Source organism: Cladophialophora bantiana (assembly GCF_000835475.1).
Source record: "Cladophialophora bantiana CBS 173.52 unplaced genomic scaffold supercont1.20, whole genome shotgun sequence".
Classification (NCBI taxonomy): Eukaryota; Fungi; Ascomycota; class Eurotiomycetes; order Chaetothyriales; family Herpotrichiellaceae; genus Cladophialophora; species Cladophialophora bantiana.
Window position 1 is genome coordinate 42,385 of NW_015971594.1, and position 19,025 is coordinate 61,409.

At 51.3% G+C, this 19,025-nt stretch overlaps 4 protein-coding genes across 4 annotated transcripts; all 4 read left to right on the forward strand.

Annotated features, from left to right (window-relative positions):
- Positions 1 to 189: 189 nt before the first annotated feature.
- Z519_10851 (uncharacterized protein) lies at positions 190 to 5,171 on the forward strand (the record flags this gene model as incomplete). The annotated part of the gene is made up of 2 exons (XM_016768566.1): positions 190 to 3,952; positions 4,003 to 5,171. The coding sequence occupies 2 exons, from the start codon at positions 190 to 192 to the stop codon at positions 5,169 to 5,171; spliced, it is 4,932 nt and encodes a 1,643-aa protein (XP_016614953.1).
- A 4,146-nt stretch (positions 5,172 to 9,317) lies between these two features.
- Z519_10852 (uncharacterized protein) lies at positions 9,318 to 10,139 on the forward strand (the record flags this gene model as incomplete). Its single annotated transcript, XM_016768567.1, has 1 exon — positions 9,318 to 10,139. One exon carries the CDS (start codon positions 9,318 to 9,320, stop codon positions 10,137 to 10,139), a length of 822 nt encoding a protein of 273 aa, XP_016614954.1.
- A 639-nt stretch (positions 10,140 to 10,778) lies between these two features.
- Z519_10853 (uncharacterized protein) lies at positions 10,779 to 13,090 on the forward strand (the record flags this gene model as incomplete). Its single annotated transcript, XM_016768568.1, has 3 exons — positions 10,779 to 11,264; positions 11,611 to 11,855; positions 11,911 to 13,090. 3 exons carry the CDS (start codon positions 10,779 to 10,781, stop codon positions 13,088 to 13,090), a joined length of 1,911 nt encoding a protein of 636 aa, XP_016614955.1.
- A 910-nt stretch (positions 13,091 to 14,000) lies between these two features.
- Z519_10854 (uncharacterized protein) lies at positions 14,001 to 18,457 on the forward strand (the record flags this gene model as incomplete). The annotated part of the gene is made up of 3 exons (XM_016768569.1): positions 14,001 to 15,774; positions 16,203 to 16,790; positions 16,848 to 18,457. The coding sequence occupies 3 exons, from the start codon at positions 14,001 to 14,003 to the stop codon at positions 18,455 to 18,457; spliced, it is 3,972 nt and encodes a 1,323-aa protein (XP_016614956.1).
- Between the last annotated feature and the right edge of the window lie 568 nt (positions 18,458 to 19,025).

The following is a 19,025-nucleotide window of genomic DNA, read 5'->3' on the forward strand; positions in this document are numbered from 1 at the left end:
TTGCCTGATTCTGTCTGAGCCTTGCTACTTGTCACGCATCTGAGATTCGAAATTTGCAGCCGTCTGAGGTGCCACTATTGACTAGCTGAATGACATCTTGTGCAGACTGTTGAGGATGCGACGCAAGCCTCGAGTACGATCCAGTTCAAAGCTCGTCTACGTTAGCCCTGTGCCTGAGCGCTCTCCGGGATGTCGCACTACGCTCTTCGCCGAGCACAAACAGACAATCAGTTCGGACTTCCTCAGCGACAGACCTCAGTGGCGTCCACGGCTTCCTCCGCCTACTCTGGGGCGTCTAATGCTTTTCTCCCCAGCCGCACAAGCACCGTCACTTCGACCAACTCCAGTATCTACTCAAGAGGCTCTCCAAGTCACAAGCGAGCAAACACAGTCACAGAAGAAATGACACCCATCAGGACTTACGGTGGGAGCAGCAGCGTGGAAAACAGTCCTGATCATGTCTATCGCAACATTCGTCAAAGTCTACGTCCACTTCCTCAGGCCCCGTCTCCAAAATCAACATCCAACGCCCGCCGTCCGAGCCCCTACCATGTTCGAGCTCATACCATCGACCGTTTCCCTCAAAGTTTTTCCGAAGATCCATTCGTCGACAAGCATCTTCACGAGCATCATCAAGAGACGCATCAGGCCAAGACTCACACGCACCAAAATTCATTGAATCCGCACGCAAATACATTCAAAGCTCCCGACCTCCGAGAACTGCAAAAATCTTCTACGACCCATCTGAAAACCTTGTCAAAATTTGCACAAACTGGTGATGCCGAAGAGTTTGGCATTGCAGCCCCGGGCCAATCTGTCATTGGACTACATAATCGGAGACAATTGAAACGCACAGACTCCGTTGCAGTAGGTGCCCGGTCGGTGGCTAAGAGTTATGGCTGGGGTGAAAGGAATTGGATGGATAAACAACGGCAGTTCTTACAGGCTTACGAATATCTCTGTCACATCGGCGAGGCCAAAGAGTGGATCGAAGACATTATCAACAAGCCAATTCCGCCTATCGTACAACTAGAGGAAGCTCTGCGCGACGGGGTCACATTAGCAGAAATAGTTCAAGCATTCCATCCCGACCAAATCCTGAGGATCTTTCGCCATCCGAAATTGCAGTTCAAACACTCTGACAATATTGTCTTGTTCTTTCGGTTCCTCGAGGACGTGGGTCTACCGGACCTCTTCCGCTTCGAGCTGATCGATCTGTACGAAAAGAAAAACATACCGAAAGTCATCTACTGCATTCATGCTTTGTCATGGCTCCTTTACCGCAAAGGCATGGTTGATTTCCGAATCGGGAACCTTGTTGGTCAACTCGAATTCGAGCATCATGAATTGGAACAGACACAACGAGGCCTCGACAAGGCCGGGGTCAGCATGCCGAGCTTTTTAGGCATGGGTGCAAGCTTCGGTGAGCCAGAGCCGGAGCCGGAGTCAGTAGAGACTGAAGATGAAAGAATAGGCAGAGAATTGCATGAGCAGGAGGAGATCGTCTCAGACTTTCAAAATCAAATCCGTGGTGCGTTGGTCAGATTACGGCTAGGCGATATGATGCAGCAGCTCTGGGATGCTGAGGACTTCATCGTCGACATCCAGTCACGTGTCCGCGGCGATTGGGCCAGGCAGATTGCAGATTACAGGCTCCATATGCAACGTTTCGCCACTAATCTCCAGTCTGCAACTCGCGGGTTTCTGGTGAGATTGCGACAGGAGAAAAAGGAGCAACAATGGAGGTCCTGGGATAAAGAGGTGCTCAGGCTGCAAAGTCTCTTCAGGGCAGGTCATGTTCGTGCACAAACGCGTGCAGTCAAGTCGCAAGCACGTACTCATGAAGCTGGTATTCGCAATCTGCAAGCTGCTATTCGAGGAGCAATATCTAGGCAGAACGCTTTCAACCAGTACGAGGCTACCAGAACAACCGAAAAAGAAATCATATTGCTGCAGGCCATCATTCGTGGGATGCTGGCCCGAGCAGGACTTCAGGATGATCATGAGTTGCTAGAAAAGCAAAGCTATGCGATCACTCGACTTCAAGCGGGGGCAAGGTCATTCCTTGCAAGAATAAATCAAGATAAAATCAGGCAGGTCCTACTCAACTCATCGCCTGCATGGGTCACATTACAAGCCACCGGCCGAGCTGGTCAAGTTCGTTCCCAGCTTGCGTCCCTAAAGCAATCCTTGAGATCGCAGTCAGCTTCCATCAGCAACTTTCAAGCAATCCTCAGAGGCGCAAATGGAAGGGAAACCTATAGCTCGCTCAAGCTTTCTCTACTACAGCAATCGACCAGTACTAGGCCTTTGCAGGCTGCAATCCGCGGCTTCATTGCGCGGAATCAGCTGCAAACACAGCAACAAGCCCTGGAGAGGCATGCGGCCAAATTCACCCAAGTTCAAGCAGTTTCTCGCGGGGCAATTCTCCGGATCCAGACCGGGGAACTTCTCAAAGAGCTTCGTGAGAAGCAGATCGAAGTAATTCAACTACAAGCCCTCATTCGTGCCATGCTCTGCCGTAATCATGTTGGAGACTTGCTCAGTGAGATGGAAGGACACGAGGAGTCCATCACCAAATTACAGGCCTTTGCGAGAGCAGCCGCCATCCGCTCCCTATTTGCAGAGAAGAAGCGCTACTTTAAAGAGAACATGGAAAAGGTGATCAAGATTCAGAGCGTTGTTCGGGCAAAGATTCAAGGAAAGGCATATAAAAGCCTCACTGCCGGAAAGAATCCTCCAGTGGGAACACTGAAAAGTTTTGTACATCTTTTGAACGACAGTGATTTCGACTTTGAAGAGGAGGTAGAATTCGAGCGGCTTCGCAAGACCGTGGTACAGCACGTCCGTCAGAATGAGCTTGCGGATCAATACATCACCCAGCTGGACATCAAGATTGCTCTGTTAGTGAAGAACAAGATTACGCTGGATGAAGTTGTTAAACACCAACGACATTTTGGAGGCCACGTCGGCGCTCTCCTTCCCAACTCAGACATTGCCTCCAAAGACCCGTTCGACCTAAAAGCGCTCAACAAGGCCTCTCGCCGGAAATTGGAGCATTACCAGGAACTTTTTTTCCTCCTTCAGACGCAGCCTCAGTATCTGTCGAGGCTGTTGAGACGTATCAGAGAGCAGGCCACAGCAGAAAAGGAATGCGACCGCGTCAAACATCTAGTCATGGGTATTTTTGGTTACGCTCAAAAGCGAAGGGAAGAATATTATCTCGTCAAACTCATTGCGCGGTCCGTCAAAGAAGAAGTCGACTGCTCCATATCTCTGCAAGATTACCTCCGAACAAATTCATTTTCCAACAAGCTGTTCGGCGGCTACAGTAAATCGCCTCGAGATCGGAAGTTCTTGAGAGACATTCTCGGCCCGCTCGTCAAGGAGAATATCATTGACAACGCAGCGCTTGATCTTGAAAGTGACCCGCTTCAGATCTATGTTTCTGCCATCAACAACGAAGAACTGAGAACGGGTCGACGAAGCCAGAGAGACCCTAATGTACCAAGAGAGGTCGCAATTCGAGATCCGGAGACTAGAGCAACGTTTATTGCCCACATGCAGGATCTGCGAGACATCACAGATCAATTCTTCCTTTGTCTAGAAGACTGTCTGCAACGGATGCCCTTCGGTGTCCGATTTGTTGTCCAGCAGACATACGAGCATCTCGTTGCACGATTCCCCGGCGAAGAAACTGATTCTGTCCTTCAGCTTGTGGGCCAGTGGCTATGGCGTCACTATCTTCAACCTGCTCTTCTGGAGCCAGAGAAGTTTGGTGTGGCTGATCGAGCCATGACTCAAGAACAGAAACGTAACCTCGGTGAGATAGCAAAAGTGTTGACCCAAGCCGCTTCAGGTCGCGAATTTGGCGGTGATAATGTCTATCTCCAGCCCCTGAACAACTACGTGCGCGAGTCTATCGGACGGTTTGCTGCCATTTGGAGTCATGGTAAGTCGACCAGTGCCGATTCGAAATCTTCCAGCTAATGTTTCTCTCAGTCATATCAATACCACCAGCAGAGGAATACTACGACATTGACGAGTTCAACGACCTGTATGCAAAGACAAAGCCGACCCTGTATATCAAGATGGCCGATATTTTTTCAATCCACAAACTGTTGTCTCAAGAGATTAGTTACATTTGTCCGAATCAGGACGATGTTCTCCGTGACATCCTGAGAGAATTGGGTAGCGTCCAGAGCAATGAAAGCGAACTCAGGGGTGTCAGCTCGAGTGAAATCAGTCTAACACTAAGCCCCAAACTATTGAACTCGGAAGATCCAGACGCGGATGTAAAGACTCTTTTAACCGAAACCAAGCGATGCGTCCTCTATATCATCCGAATCCAGTCAGGCACCAATCTCCTCGAGATACTGATCAAGCCAATCGCTCCAGAAGACGAGGAGAAATGGGAGACTCTGGTCAATGACGAACTCCGCGCTGGCAATGGACGTCGTGGTGCTTATACTGACGTCAACAACCACCTCGACATCAGCGCTCTCTCATACCCCGACCTCAAGCGTATTGCTTTGGAAAATATCTTACAGCTCGAGTCTATTGGTCGCTTGACACGCTCCAATCAGTATCAAGACCTTCTCAACGCCATTGCTATTGATATCCGAACCAAGCACCGACGAAGACTGCAACGACAGCGTGAACTTGAGAATGTGAAGACCACTCTGCAACGACTTAATGAACAAGCATTGTATCTCGAGCAGCAGTTGAAGACCTACAATGACTACATTGAACAAGCCATGGTTACTCTGCAGAACAAGAAGAGCAAGAAACGGTTCGTTATGCCCTTTAGCAAACAGTGGGAACACGAACGCGAACTGCAACGTTCTGGGCGATCCTTCAAATTCGGTTCCTATAAGTACTCTGCGCGGACTCTGGCAGATAAGGGAGTCCTCGTCCACTGGCGCGGATACCACGAACGGCAATGGGACCGAGTGGATTTGACGTTCTCTTCAAATGAGGTCGGGGTGTTCACCATTGACGGCAGCTCAGGGAACATGATGATCCCTGGAGCGAACGCTCAAGTGCCGCTCGACGATCTTTTACAGGCACAGTTCAACAACACACAATTCATGGAATTCTTTGAAGGAGCGCTGCGAGTCAATGTCAACTTATTCTTGCATCTGATTATGAAAAAGTTTTATAATGAATGAGCGACGACTGAAATCATATGCATTCCTGGAGAATTTGAGCGGGTCGTTGGGGATTTCTTGGTCGACGTCCTGTTGGGAAGAGATGAAGGACGGCGCAGGCTGTGAAATGGAGACCAACCTTCTAGGCAATAGAATTTGGTTCAGTCTTGTAGGTGCGCCATAGCCTCCTAGTAAAGGCGATCGACTATCTTGCACTCATATAAGCATAGAATGAGAAATTATCAAAAAACAAATCGAGTCAATGTCCAGGCCTGTAACGGCCACAATTAGACTCTTCCCTCTTTTCTCCCCGTATGTGCCATTCTAACAGACATACGAAATGCACCAAGAAGCTCATGGCCAAACACAATCTAAATGTTTGAGTCACCATCGCGTCGTGCATCACATTAGCCCCTCCGCCATCTTTTCGTGCTGTATCCCAGCGACCCCAATGCCCTGGTCTGTTCTAGCCGAGTGGAAGACTCGACCGGCATCGGGTTTGAGCGTCGAGGGATCTTCAGTCACGTTAATTCCTAGCTTAAGGGCGGCGGGAAAATTGGTGCCTGGTACATACACCACTCTATGAATGTTTCACAGATCGTGTGCGTGGATCTACATGAGAGAAACACCTACCTGGCTCTTTTTCCCACAAAGGCGAGGTATGGAACCCCAAAACGCCATGGGTACTTGCACCAGTCTCGGAGGGAATGCCCTTCTGAATGATGACGAGCACCATTGGAGGCAAAAGGGAGGTTATACTTTGCGGGCAGCCGAATGTAATCCTGTCCAGCCTAGGAGAGGCATTTGCCTCATTTCAAGATGGTCTGTGAAGTCGTACCGTGCGATGATGTCGGAACGTACGCGACACGCTGGGGTCAATGTTGAAGATAGCCGGTACGGTTTCGCTCGCCGAACCACGTTCAATAGCGATCCAGGAAAGAGGTTGTAGAATCCAGTGTGGCGCTTTCCTCGGCCGTGATTCAAAGATTTTCAAAAATTCGTTACCTCGAGAGCTGCCTTCATTTAGGCAGAGGCTAATTTTTGATTGAACCCAGTGATTTTCCTGTCTCCCGTCCACACCGTGCACAATTAGCCTTATCAGGATCAAATACCACTTTCGAATCAGGATGGTTAGGAACAAGGTCCTGGCGCAGAGCGAGATGTCCGGCTGCGGAACGACCTGCAAAAAGCTCACCTTTCAGCGCGTGCATACCGCGGAAGGGCACCTGTGGACGAGCGGCTGGAGGGGTCATCTAGAGAGCACTCATGCAGGAACCCGGGAAATGGTGAACGACGACATCCAGCCCTGAGCTCGCCGTGCCGCGCCGCAGATCTCAGCCAAATTTGTTGAAGCTTACCCAGTACTCGAAGCATACCATAGATGAGTACTAAGGCCCGTGCTTTGGGGCTTCCAGCGAACCACCTTGGGCTGGGTTTCCCTCTCTTGCGGAACTCAGACATAACAGCGTGGTGCACGCCCTCGAAGAATCGGGAATCAAGAATTAGAGACCTAAGGATTCATTTTCCGGATAATCATTCCGCTGTTGGCTCGTGCTGGACACCGAGCTGCAAGGCACAGGTACAAGTGCCAAAAGGGGGTCAGAGGTGGGTCCAGAGCTTCGTCGTGTTTGTTGCCGGCGTAACCTGATCAAGTGGAAATGGAGTCGCACAAGTTCAGGAACCGGCCTTGGATCTGTCACACGACGAGATGGGCCTGCACCACGTGTGAGCTAATGGTAACTGGGATACCCAGTAGAGTACAGGGGGGGATCATGTACGGGCTGACACCCCCCCCCTGGTTCACTAGCTTGTTGCAAAACCTCTCATTCTCTACCACTTTGTATGCCCACCGTTGGCTGCGATGACAGCTTTACAGCGCTCTGGCATACTCTCTATATACTTAATAAAGTCCTGTTTATCCAATCTTTCCCATTCTTCTAGTAGATACTGTCGAACCTCAGCATCTGTCTTTGGAAAACGTCTCCCAATTCGATATTTAAGAAGCCGCCAGACATTCTCAATAGGATTTAAATCTGGCGAATGAGCAGGCCAAACCATTCGAATAACACCATAATATGCATAATATGCTCTTGTTAACTTTGCTGTATGAATAGAAGCATTGTCCTCTATTAGAATACCTCTCATAAATCCAACTGTTTGTTCGATCTCTCGAAGATGTTGATAAAAATGAGGTAGAACTCTTTGAGTATAAATCTGTGCTGAAACTTTACCCCAATCTTTATCCATCAATATAAGAGAACCTTTTGAAATCGCAGATATCGACGCGTATGCCATGGCTGCTGAAAAACCAGAAAATTTTGGAACTAGACAGCTTGGATGATATTTCTCTTCAACTGTACGCGTAACATAAACGTTTCCAAAGCCTCCTGTTGTAAACGAAGCCGCATCTGTCCATATAACGCGTTTCCACATCTCAATATTCCAGTTTTCATGATTTTTTGCCCATTGTAAACGCGCTGTCATATGCTCAGGTGTAAGAAGAGGCTTTTCTTGCGCTGTACGACGAAAATATCGTTCTTTTTCAAATGCCTTTAATAAAGAGCGTCGACAGACTTGAATATCTTCGAGTTGAGCGATTTCCTCATATAAAAGACGTCGATGATAGGCATTAAGAGTTGCACGTTGTATTAAACGTCGTCTTTTTCTCGTTGTAAGTATTGGTGGACGTCCTATAGATCTTTGAGGCGTACAGACACCAGAGCGAACACAAAGTTGAACAGTCGTACGAGCAATTCGAAGTTCTCGCGCAATTTGTGAAAGATTCCACTTCGCCATATTATATAAGGTAAGAATTTGAACGCGTTCTCTCTCTGTTAAGCGCTGTCCTCGAGGTCGTTCTGGATCCGCGTACGATTTACGATTCTTATGCTTGCCGGGCATCGTAATAGATAGATTGATCGACGAATAGGTAGGTAGGTAGGCAGGTAGGCAGGTAGGTAGGTAGGCAGGTAGGTAGGTAGGCAGGTAGGCAGGTAGGTAGGCAGGTAGGTAGGTAGGTAGGTAGGTAGGTAGGTAGGTAGGTAGGTAGGAATGCGACGCGCTAGTGAACCAGGGGGGGGGGTGTCAGCCCGTACATGATCCCCCCCTGTACATGCGAACCGCGAGCCGACCGAGCGATCTGAGCGATTCGAGATTTGCATGGCAGGAAAAATGTCATGAGACTTTCAGGGAAATTGTATTTTACAGCAACACGAAGTCACGAGGCAATAAAAGGTGTGGGACGTTTGCCGAGTTGCTTGGGTTCGGACTAGCTGGTATGCCCTCGGAATGCATTCGGCCAGCCGTTTATTACCCCTTTTCTGAGGAGAGTCTCCTGAAGATGCGGTTCGATACATGGTGGTCTCTGTCGATGTGTTGAACGCGGGTCAGTTTAGTCTCGGAGGCGGAACATAGGTGCCCTGTACACTGATGTATACGGATGATGTCAACGGGGTAAAAAGGGGAATGCGGCTTGCACTCGAAGATCAGCGTTCGATTGATGCAGGACCTGTCGATAAGCTCGCGGCTCCCTATCGTTGACAGGCCTCCCTAGGCTTGTCCTTGGGTTTGTCGCTGTGCCATATCTGGGCCTGTCGAATCGGAAGAAAAGACGATCAAGGTAATGGTGATGTTGAGGTGACGTGTTTGAGCCTCGACAGTTGAAAGGTGGAGAGCTCTTCTGGTGCTAGCTCGCGGCCAAAAGTTGGTATCGGCTCGTTAAGTTGAGTCCCCCTTGCATTGGAATGCCTAAAACGGCCGAATCAAGGTGTGCATGACCCTCCTCGGGTTCAGGGGTACCACCATCATGCGAGCTGTTTCTGCGAATCCCCGATAGTAGTCCATGCGAACGACCGATAGTCTGAGTGGGTAACATACTTGGGAAAGGCTGCCACAGCAGGGTAAGATGATTCTCATATTCGGGCCATATACCAAGTAGGTGCTGGGCCGACGGGTGCAAGCGGATGCATCAAAAGGAAAGGAACAGCCGATGGGATAGGAAATGGAATCTTTTTTCTCCCATAGCTGTCCTCTGCTTTAGACCATTCGCATTCCACCCGTGTACATGTAATATTCCTAGATGACGATGCGATAGGTCTATACCAACCTGATAATAGACTCACCAAATACTTGCCCATCCGCGTTGCTTGCGTTAGCAACCCATCAGCCATGGCTCATCACCAACGAAACTCATCGATAGCATCCTCCACCAAGCCAGCCACACCAACGGACAGCTGGGAGTCGTACTTTGACTCTTGGAGGGTGGAAGATGACGACGTGCCCGACATGGCACCACCTCCAGCACCCACCATCCTCGAGCCAGTGATATTGGATGACGAACTATACCACCCGGACAGCCTCCTGAATGCCCAGTTCAACCTGGATCGGGCCTTGGATTTGGAGCTGGACTGGGATTTCCAGGAGTATCACCACGACTATCAGGACAGGTGCTCCCCCAAAGTGTTTGGGAGATTGAACGACGATAATCCGGCCAACAAACGGCATGCGATTTGTGTCTCGAACCGGCGGGCTGCGGCAGCGGCATATTGTCAAGGACAAAGTCGAAGAGATCGTCGCCCTGTGCCAGTGATACCAATGGCCAACCGGCCTGATGACGTTGATCGGATAGCAAATATGGGGATGACTGGGATGACCCAGATTCGTCAGCCATTCGCGCAACTGCAGGAGGATTCGAGCAGATCTGGCCATGGCCATGGCGCATCTGTGAGGAGGAGCCTGCAGGGGCACCAGCGCCGGTCGGATTGCTGTTTGGCAGAGAGCTTGAGCATGGGGAGCCCAAGCAGCAAAAGGCCACACCGGGCAATGCAGCGCAAGGAGCATTTCAGAGGGGCAGGAGGCGTGGGGAACCCGCAACAGGCGGAGCCACTGGTGAGTTTTTACCCCCCCGCGGTGCTTAGGGTGGCTGTGGACAGCCCTCAGACAGTCCCCTATGATCTCATCGCCCAGCACCTCTATACCCACACTCCCTAGCAAGCTCGCGACTTATGGTGCCCAAGGGTGCCTATGGTGCCTATTGCCGATGCTTGGTGACGCCCACGTTACGTGTTCCGCAGCAGTCCGCACCCTACAGCTTCTCTCATTCCTTTACCTAGGTCTCCTTGACACTAGCCCCTCCAACCTCGCATCTTCGTCACCCATTGTCACTCTCTTTTCTCATCTTCATTCCATCTCTTCCCATTTTCCATCTTCATCTTGACCAACATCCCCTCTGCCCATCCGACGACCATCTCGTTTCCGCTTCTTCGTTTATGCCCAGGACATCCTCCTCCTCCTTCCCCCCCGGCCGCTTCCACCTTGCAGCGCCATCTCGAAACCAAGACTGGTAATTGGCACTTCGCCTTTTTCCGTCAAAGCTGCGCTCCGCTTATCCTGCTGCTGAATCATCCGCCTCGCCATTTTCTGCAACCACCGAAATCTGGACCCCAGGACCCTGCCTGCTCCTGGCCTCCTACCTACTGCCGTGAACTTTTTCTTCCATTCCGCACCTCGTCCTCTGTCAACTGCTGGCAGCGATCGAAATCTCTCGACCTCTCTTCCTCAATCCACCGCTCCTATTCCATCTTCACATCGCCGCCCCGTTTGTTTACCTGCTCAGGACCATTGGCTAAAATGAGCACCATTCAGAACCTCAAAAACTTTATACGTCATGGGAAGCAGGCCCGGGTTGCCGAACCTCCCCGCGATCATCCCACTACCAACATCTCTCCAGTTCATGCCCAGCAGCAGAAGTACCACCACGGGGTCTCCGATCCTGTAGGCAACCACCATAGACAACCACAGCAACACATTCAACCTCAACCTGGTGACTATTCCGTGGCGGCTGGTGACAATCGAAATGTGGCCGCTCAAGCCGGAGCTGCCGCAGCCCATGCTGCGGGCAAGAACCAGAAGATCCAAGCAGACATCGAAGCCATCGTCGCTGAAGAGAGGGAAAAGGCCAATAAAATGCCCCGGTACCCTGGCCTTGAACGCTTCATCCTGGTAGAAAAGATGGGAGACGGCGCTTTCAGCAATGTCTACAAGGCCAGAGATACCCAGACAGGAGACGAGGTCGCCATCAAGGTGGTCCGCAAGTTCGAAATGAACTCGAATCAGGTATGTCGGGAGTCATGGGACACTGCCATGCTTTGGGATTTTCCTTCTGCCCCTTCACTTCACTCCCCCTCCCCTTCCCCGGCCCTGGCATTGCCGTTCCCAGCATTGCACGATCCCCCTCTCGCTCTCTTTCCACCGCCCCTTCTTCAAGACAGCTTCAAAACCAACCTCTTCTAACCTAGGGCGATGCTCACCTTCATCCGAACTTCAAAAAACAACCAAAGGGCGTGGAGGTGCGCACTTCCATCCTATCCGAAACCTTTACTTACCACATCCTCTTTGACCCAATTGACGCACTGATCCACTCCTTACCTCCATCGGAACGAAGACTAACCTCTTCTCATAGCGAGCCAATATTCTCAAAGAAGTGCAGATTATGCGCCAATTGGACCATCCCAATATCGTGAAGCTCATTGACTTTTCCGAGTCCCGACAGTATTACTATATTGTTCTCGAGCTGTGTCCGGGTGGTGAATTGTTCCACCAAATTGTCCGCTTGACGTACTTCAGTGAAGATCTGAGCCGTCACGTCATTACTCAAGTCGCCGAGGCCTTACTTTATCTGCATGAAGAGACAGGTGTGGTCCATCGGTATGTATTGGGGATGGGAAATGATATATCTCGCGTGAGGCTAACCTCGCTCCAGTGACATCAAGCCTGAAAATCTTCTGTTCTATCCTATACCGTTTGTCCCAACTCGTAACCCAAAACCAAGAAGTCCCGACGACGAAGACAAGGCCGACGAGGGAGAATTCATTCCAGGTGTCGGAGCTGGTGGCATCGGTCAAATCAAGATCGCCGATTTCGGCCTCTCAAAAGTTATTTGGGATTCTCAAACCATGACGCCCTGCGGTACAGTTGGCTACACGGCTCCCGAAATTGTGAAGGATGAACGATACAGCAAATCAGTCGACATGTGGGCTCTCGGTTGTGTGCTGTACACCCTTCTTTGTGGTTTTCCTCCTTTCTACGACGAGTCGATCCAAGTCCTAACGGAAAAGGTTGCTCGCGGTCAATATACTTTCCTGTCGCCGTGGTGGGATGACATTTCGAAATCAGCACAAGATCTGGTCTCTCATCTTCTGACTGTCAATCCAGACCGGCGATATTCGATTCAAGAATTTCTGAACCATCCATGGATTCGGAATGTCAATGAACCTACCTATGCTGCTGCAGATGCTCCTCCCCTTGCCACCCCTCTTCATGTCCGGCAAAAGGAAATCGCCCAAGCAGGCAATATACCTGCAGAGTTCCTCACCACTCCCAACACGCCAGGGGCCAAGCGAGCGGATTTTAGATCGCCTGGTGCTGTCAACCTACGCGAAGTGTTTGATGTGGGTTACGCCGTACACCGGCAAGAAGAGGAAGCCAAGAGGAGAAAGAACTTTAAGCAAGGTTACCGAGGAGCGGGTATGCCGGGTGGATTAAATCCTCTGAATGAAGATGACGACGACGAGGATGAAGATTACGAGGAGGAAGTGTCTAGCAAGGTGCCGAAGAATCAGCAACCCGCCGACGTGTCCAGCATGGAAGCGAAGATGCGTCAAACCAACCTTGGAACGCAGCCGTCTGCAGCGGCCCAAGCGCGAGCTGCAGCAGCGCCGGCTAGAAGCCAGCATCACAACAATCAACAGGAACAGAGAGGTTATGGCCAGCATAGTGCGGCGGTGGCGGCGGCGGCCAAGCAGAGTGTTGGGCGGCGGAACAAGCAGCCGTTCGAGCTGAGCCTGGACAATTCGACGTTGTTGGGCAGGAGGAATAAGATGGTAGCGGCGGCCAATCCGAACCCGCCTTCGAAATTGAGAGAGGAGCTGAGCGTGAGATGAGGCAGACGAAGTGGGAGAGAAGCGATTGGAAGGCAGCCTACGAAGGATAATCGTGCAACAGCCTCTTTTTGCAAGAACCCACGGGCGACGAACCCAAGAAACGGGATGTGAGCGAGCGTTTAGTTGATACTATGCTTTGTCGAAATTGCGCATAGGAAGGTCGGCTGGAAGCGGCACGCTTGCAGGAGAAGGATCAGCAGCAACCTAATGAACGTCAACGGGTCTAGAAATGAATGTGATATCACGATGCAAGAATCCATTTGAGATTTTTCCTTCTCATTTTTTCCGTTTGCTTCTGGCCTCAGGGTGCATATGCCAAGGCTATGACATATATGCTCGGTACAGAGCACCTTGTGTAGAGTCACAAGGAATATAGGCACGTGGCCGATGTACGACAGAGGATGTACGAGCCACAGCAGGCTCTTGCTCTCCACACCAGCATCCTTCCTTGCTTCCCCTCATTCTTCCTGCATTTGTTGTCGCTTCTGTATCCAGTACCAAGTACGGAGTCCCTACTCCGTACCTCGTAGTAAGCTTCATTCGCATCTCTCGTTTAGAGCCATCTCCACACGAACGGCCACGGATATGACCGATCTGCATGCTCAACTTTTTCCTCGCTATAATGGCTTTTGCAGGGTTTGGTACAGCGGCCGCCCTGCGTTCCTTTTTTCTTCTCTTTTGCTCGTCATCTGCCGTGTCTTGCTGCAAAAACTGTGGCAAATGCCCTCTCACATATACGAATACATATACCGAACTAGACAGATACATCCTGGCCTCTTTGTTTGCTGAATTTCCATCTTCCTCCTTCACCAGTTTACGCGAAAAGCCAGGATCACCTCAACAGCTGATCTCCGCCTCTAATCATTGAACCATAGAGTTTCCCTTTTCTCCTAGAGGAATATTAGAGTCCATGACCTTCCAGCACCCCCAAGAACAGCAACAATACCACGGAACTCCCCTGGGCCAATTGAGATTGGCTCCGGACGCAAGCCCTCTTAATCCAGATCTGAATCAGCTCCCACAACAATCACACTCACAAACTCCATCTCACCGAGAACCAAGCCGTTCGCCATGCTCAACCCCTGAAAGAAGCAGATCTTGTTCACTGTCCGCTGGTCAGGAACCGGAGAAAAAGTCATGGAAGGACAGTGACCAAACGCTTGGTGCCTTCACCCTTGTCACCGAAGAAGCCGCAGAGAAAGCCGAGAAGAAACTGAGTCGTATGGCTGTCAGCGATATGAAGGAGATTCACGAAATCTCTGGACTCGAACGCCCCGGTGTCGGGTCACGGCAGGCGACATCGGCGGCACCATCAATCGCTGCAGCACCATTCACCACTTCGTATTGTTGCGATCTCGAACAGTCGCATAGTCACGACGCCTCGGGCAAACCACGGCCCAGATCCTCCTCTTCACTATCATCCAGCTCTAGGACCCCGACATTGCACCAGGTGCCCAGTAGTTTAATCACGGCCAGTCGGGTATCCACTGATGCATACGGGAATACCTATCCAGAGGGCGGCAGGGAGGCGTGGTTGTGCGTGTTTGGCTCTTTTTGCGGGTTGATGAGCGCTCTTGGGATGATGAATACGCTGGGAACATACCAGGCATACCTTTCCACACATCAACTTCGAAGCAAAAGTGAGAGCACCATTGGCTGGATCTTCGGCATCTACGCCTTTCTGTCCTTCGTCCTGGGCGTACAGATCGGGCCGGTGTTTGACGCCAAAGGTCCCCGTTGGTTGGTGCTTGCTGGGTCTGTTTTTATGCTCGCTTCGCACCTCCTCATGGGGGTCTGCATTGAGTACTGGCACTTCCTCATCGTAATCGGTATCGTAGGTGGGCTCGGGACCTCTTTGGTTTTCACGCCTGCCATTGCCGCGATTGGCCACTTCTTTCTGAGCAAAAGAGGCCAGACCACGGGCCTTGCGGCAGCTGGAGGTTCGATGGGCGGGATCCTGTTTCCACTGACTCTCCAGGCACTGTTCCCCAAGATCGGCTGGGCGTGGTCGACTCGAGTCTGCGCACTGATCAATCTGGTTCTGTTGATCTTTGCGAACCTCTTCATTAGATCACGCCTCCCGCCACGGAAGGCCACTAAGGAGAACATTCTCCCGGACTTCCGGATTTTCCGAGATCCGGTCTTCGCGCTGACCACAGCGGGCGTCTTCTTCGTGGAATGGGGCCTTTTCGTCCCGTTGACCTACCTTAGCAGCTATGCCTTGAGTCACGGCGTCTCGTCCTCATTCTCGTACCAGATCATTGCAATATTGAATGTCGGCTCATGCTTTGGTCGATATTTTCCAGGATTTGTCGCCGATAAGGTTGGCCGATTCAATGCCATGGTTGTGACCATCTCTTTGTGCCTGGTCTCTACGTTGGCGTTCTGGCTCCCATCCAACGGATCCATTGCGTTGATCGTCGTCTACGCGTTGACCTTTGGATTCGCCTCCGGTTCAGGCATCTCGCTGACTCCCGTATGCGTGGGACAGTTGTGCAGAGTCGAGAATTATGGACGCTACTATGCCACTTGCTATACTCTTGTGTCGTTTGGATCCTTGACGGGCATTCCGATCGCGGGACAGTTGGTGACTGCGTGCCAGGGCGAATACTGGGGACTGATTGCGTTTACTAGTTGTAGTTATGCGGCGTCGTTGACCATGTTAACGGCGGCAAGGGTGGTTGGTGCGGGATGGAGTTTGAAGGTTGTATATTGAGTGACCAGGGCGGGGAAAACGTCGAAGTCAAACACCAGTACATAGGGATATTGCCACGAGAGATGAACCACTGAGACACACAACCCACTCTCTCTTTCCTGGCTTCGCAACGCTCTTATCAGTTGTCTTGCCTCGTATTCCTCTAGATGTTTCAAATGCCAGAACTGTAACGACTCGAGCAACAGACAGACACCCTGCTGACTTGGCGGCGCGTGCTAAGGAAGTGGAAGAGAGGCAGCAATGCTCGGTGCCACATCGAATCAAAATATCCGGGATTCGCAACCCCGCGGAATTTAACTTGCTAAACCGTCAGTCTTACAGCAAATGGGGGCGAGAAAACTCATCCCTCCTCGGTAAGCAGCTCGTCCTCTTTTTCTTCTGAATGTAAGCCAACAGTCTTCCACCAGCTTCTCCCCCGTACCCTACTCTGCCAGAGCTTGCGGGCCTCTTTAAAGACCCGGACGAGGCAAGTGAACTCAAGACAACTGTCGGGACCGATCCTGGCCAAAGATTTCACGCTTGGTGGTGCCAACTCGATCGCACTTGCGAGCTTGGACGATGAACAAGTACTGGGCAGTCTGCAGCTGGTGCCGCCTGCATTAACTACGAATCCGATGATGGACGACCGGGGTTTTATCCTCGACGGGGATGCCACTGCTCAAGATGTTTACAGCACGCTCCATGCTGAGGAGATCCGTACCTTGTTGCTGGCTCCAGGCAATAAAGGCACCCCTATCATCTGTGAGATGCAAGTGGTGTCCTCTCCCAAGAGTACTCAGTTCGAGGCGCTGTCCTACGTCTGGGGTGAAACTATCCCATCCAAAGTCATCTCTTGCAATGGCTTTAACTTTCCTGTTACGGAGTCTCTGTACACTGCCCTTCTACATCTGCGCTATCCAGACGCTTGGAGACGGCTGTGGGTGGACCAACTCTGCATCAATCAAGTCCAGGGTCAGGAGTTGATGAAACAAGTCGGGTTGATGGGTATGCCCAGCCAAGTTATGCTTTAGATGACATTCCTGCGTGCTCATGCCAGTCCAGGACGCCTTTATTCTTCTGCGTGCCGTGTGATTGTCTGGCTCGGCAAGTATGACCAGAAGATGTCCCTGGCATTCGAACTGCTGCAGGAGACCTCTCTGAGTTCGAGCCTTGTTCGGTCGGATTTTCTGGACTCGTCGAGTGGGCTTTCCACACCTCGAACAAGATCACTCGCAGCACGAGGGACCTCCAGGTCTCCACGCTTGTCGCGATATTCTAGCCGTGCATCGAGCTCGCGTGAAAGCCTAACCAGCCTCTCCTCCTCAACTTCTAGCCTCAGTTGTTTGTCGGCCCATCGGCCCAAGAACAGACGGCACGACACTCCTCCCGCTTTGAAATACGCGTTGTCGATTTTTCAGCACGTGTACTTTACGAGGAAGTGGACCTTCCAAGAGATCATCCTCGCGAAGGCCGCAATTATCTGCTGCGGCGATCTCGAAATGGCATGGAGCGACTTGTCTCTGTGGTACTTCCACTACGCTTCAAAGTTACGCAGCTCGAGTCTCTTGTACGACTCTAACGGCTCCTTTGAGAGTATCCTGACAGTGAGAAACGAACTGGAGAAGGGTACACTAAAGCTCAGTAAGTTGCTCATGCTGACCAGGCCAAGAACCAGCACGAAACCCGAAGACGCAATTTATGCCTTGCTGGGCTTGATGCCTGACTTGCTCCGCGCTATAAAGTCGAAGTCAAACATCCAACATCCTCCAGGGATAGTGCCTTCTCAAGAAGAAAACTTGTTCTACCTTTATCTGAAGGTCTTTCTGTATTGCATCGAGAAAGAGCACGACTTAGCCATCATCAGTGCCGCTGGCAGGTACAGGGCTAATGACCAAGCAACAGACTGGCCAGGCTGGCTGCCGGATTGGAGGCAATCACTCCCGCTTCGGCCGTTGGTCATCATGAGTCCTATGGATCTTGGCCCGGAGTCCGCCTTTGACGAAGACTCTCCTAAAGATGTGCCGCCTTTACCACAAGCCGAGACTTCGCCCATTTACAAGTTGAGTTTCCAACCCGGGCCGACGGCCTCACTGATGTCATCGTGGCCCTCCCTGACAGTATTTGGTGTCCGTCTTGGTTGTATAGTCACGCGTCCACTGTCCTGGCCTAGCGTTTTCCTCGTCGCCGACTCACCAGCCCAGTCTATACTGAGCGGCTGCCCTGATGAAAGCCAATTTACTCAATCGCTTGCATCCCTAGCACCGGAGCTCTCTGACGAACCGTTGAAATCACACAAGGCTGCATATCAGGAGCTAAACCAAGATTATGCGCCATCTTTGTTGCAGAGATCACTCCAAGCTGGCGCCCAATGTCGCTCCGTGAGGACTTCAGCCATGGTGCAGTCTAGAGATTGGCTCTGCGCTTTCAGAGGCGGGAGTGTATTATACACGATTCGTCCGCTCGACGAGTTTCCTGCTGCTCTCCAAGCAAACTCCACGTCACCGAGAAGAGGAAGATTGTTACGCGAATCGAAACGGTCAACGTCATCGATTGGCGGTCCGCCTCGCCATCCTGCTAAATATCTGTTCCTCGGTGAATGCGTGGTGCATGGCCTCAATCCAAGCGAGGTTCTGGCTCATCCAAATGAAATGATGGAGTTTGAACTAGTATAAGTCGGAATCACTCAAATACACCCCTTGACGGCCTCGACAATGGGTGGAGGTTGTTGTTACCAACTGCCAAGAGAGAGCCGCTTGGCTCAGGCTGGTCACAAAGAGCGCATGTCGATTTGCAAGTCCCTGGACCAGGACCAGCAGAGATGGCTGTTCATGAGACCATGACTGACTTCCCTGTGTTGTCACGAGGACTGAATTGACAGACTTTGACTGACCTCAGTTCAGCCCCGTCACTCAGTTTGTTTGTCCAACGCAAGGCCACAATTCCGGCCAATGGACCAATCAACGCCCGGTCTCCCCATGCAGCGTCCAACTTTCCGGCCAGGCGAATCATCTCGTTCCATCTTTCAGCTCCAGAGCGTATCGAATTCCGGCCTCCAGCAATTTCTTACTTAAGAGCAATGGATTCGAAGAGGGGTCAACGGTGGGCTTCTCCTTCTCAAATGTCATTTTTGGGCTCGTGGGCACCTCACCACCGACCGTCCGCCTGAGTCCGGCAGACCTTCGTCCCCCTGCAACTTCATCATCGAAGAGTCATGCTTGGCCTGGGTATGCCCTGAACGAC